This window comes from Penaeus monodon, chromosome 34 (assembly GCF_015228065.2).
Source record: "Penaeus monodon isolate SGIC_2016 chromosome 34, NSTDA_Pmon_1, whole genome shotgun sequence".
NCBI lineage: Eukaryota > Metazoa > Arthropoda > Malacostraca > Decapoda > Penaeidae > Penaeus > Penaeus monodon.
The window spans coordinates 16,953,314-16,953,588 of NC_051419.1; the positions used below are offsets into that span (position 1 = coordinate 16,953,314).

At 40.0% G+C, this 275-nt stretch overlaps 1 protein-coding gene across 1 annotated transcript in view; it reads left to right on the forward strand.

The window, feature by feature from the left end:
* LOC119594839 (mucin-2-like) overlaps window positions 1–275 on the forward strand; it is a 21,084-nt gene that overhangs the window by 1,367 nt on the left and 19,442 nt on the right. The window contains exon 2 of the mRNA XM_037943926.1: window positions 145–243. Within this exon, the coding sequence (XP_037799854.1) occupies window positions 145–243 (99 nt within the window). The remainder of the gene's footprint in view (window positions 1–144; window positions 244–275) is intronic.

Consider the following 275-nt stretch of genomic DNA (forward strand, 5'->3'; position numbering starts at 1 on the left):
ATGGTGCCGGGTCTATGTAATCCCTGAGACCTGCTTTCCAAAAATATTATAATCTATTTGGTGTTCTGTGGCGGTCTCTCATAACAGCCAGTAGCTTATTAAGTTCCATTCTGTTTGTTAAATCTCTTGCTCTCTATTTCATAGAATTTCGTCGTTTTAGTACCACGTTTGAGCATAACTCTTATGTATCGGAGTGGATATGTTGCAATGCAAGCCTTTGCCCGTTTAACAAGTGGAGCATCAGTCAGATACGTGTTTGTTTGAATGCGTATACG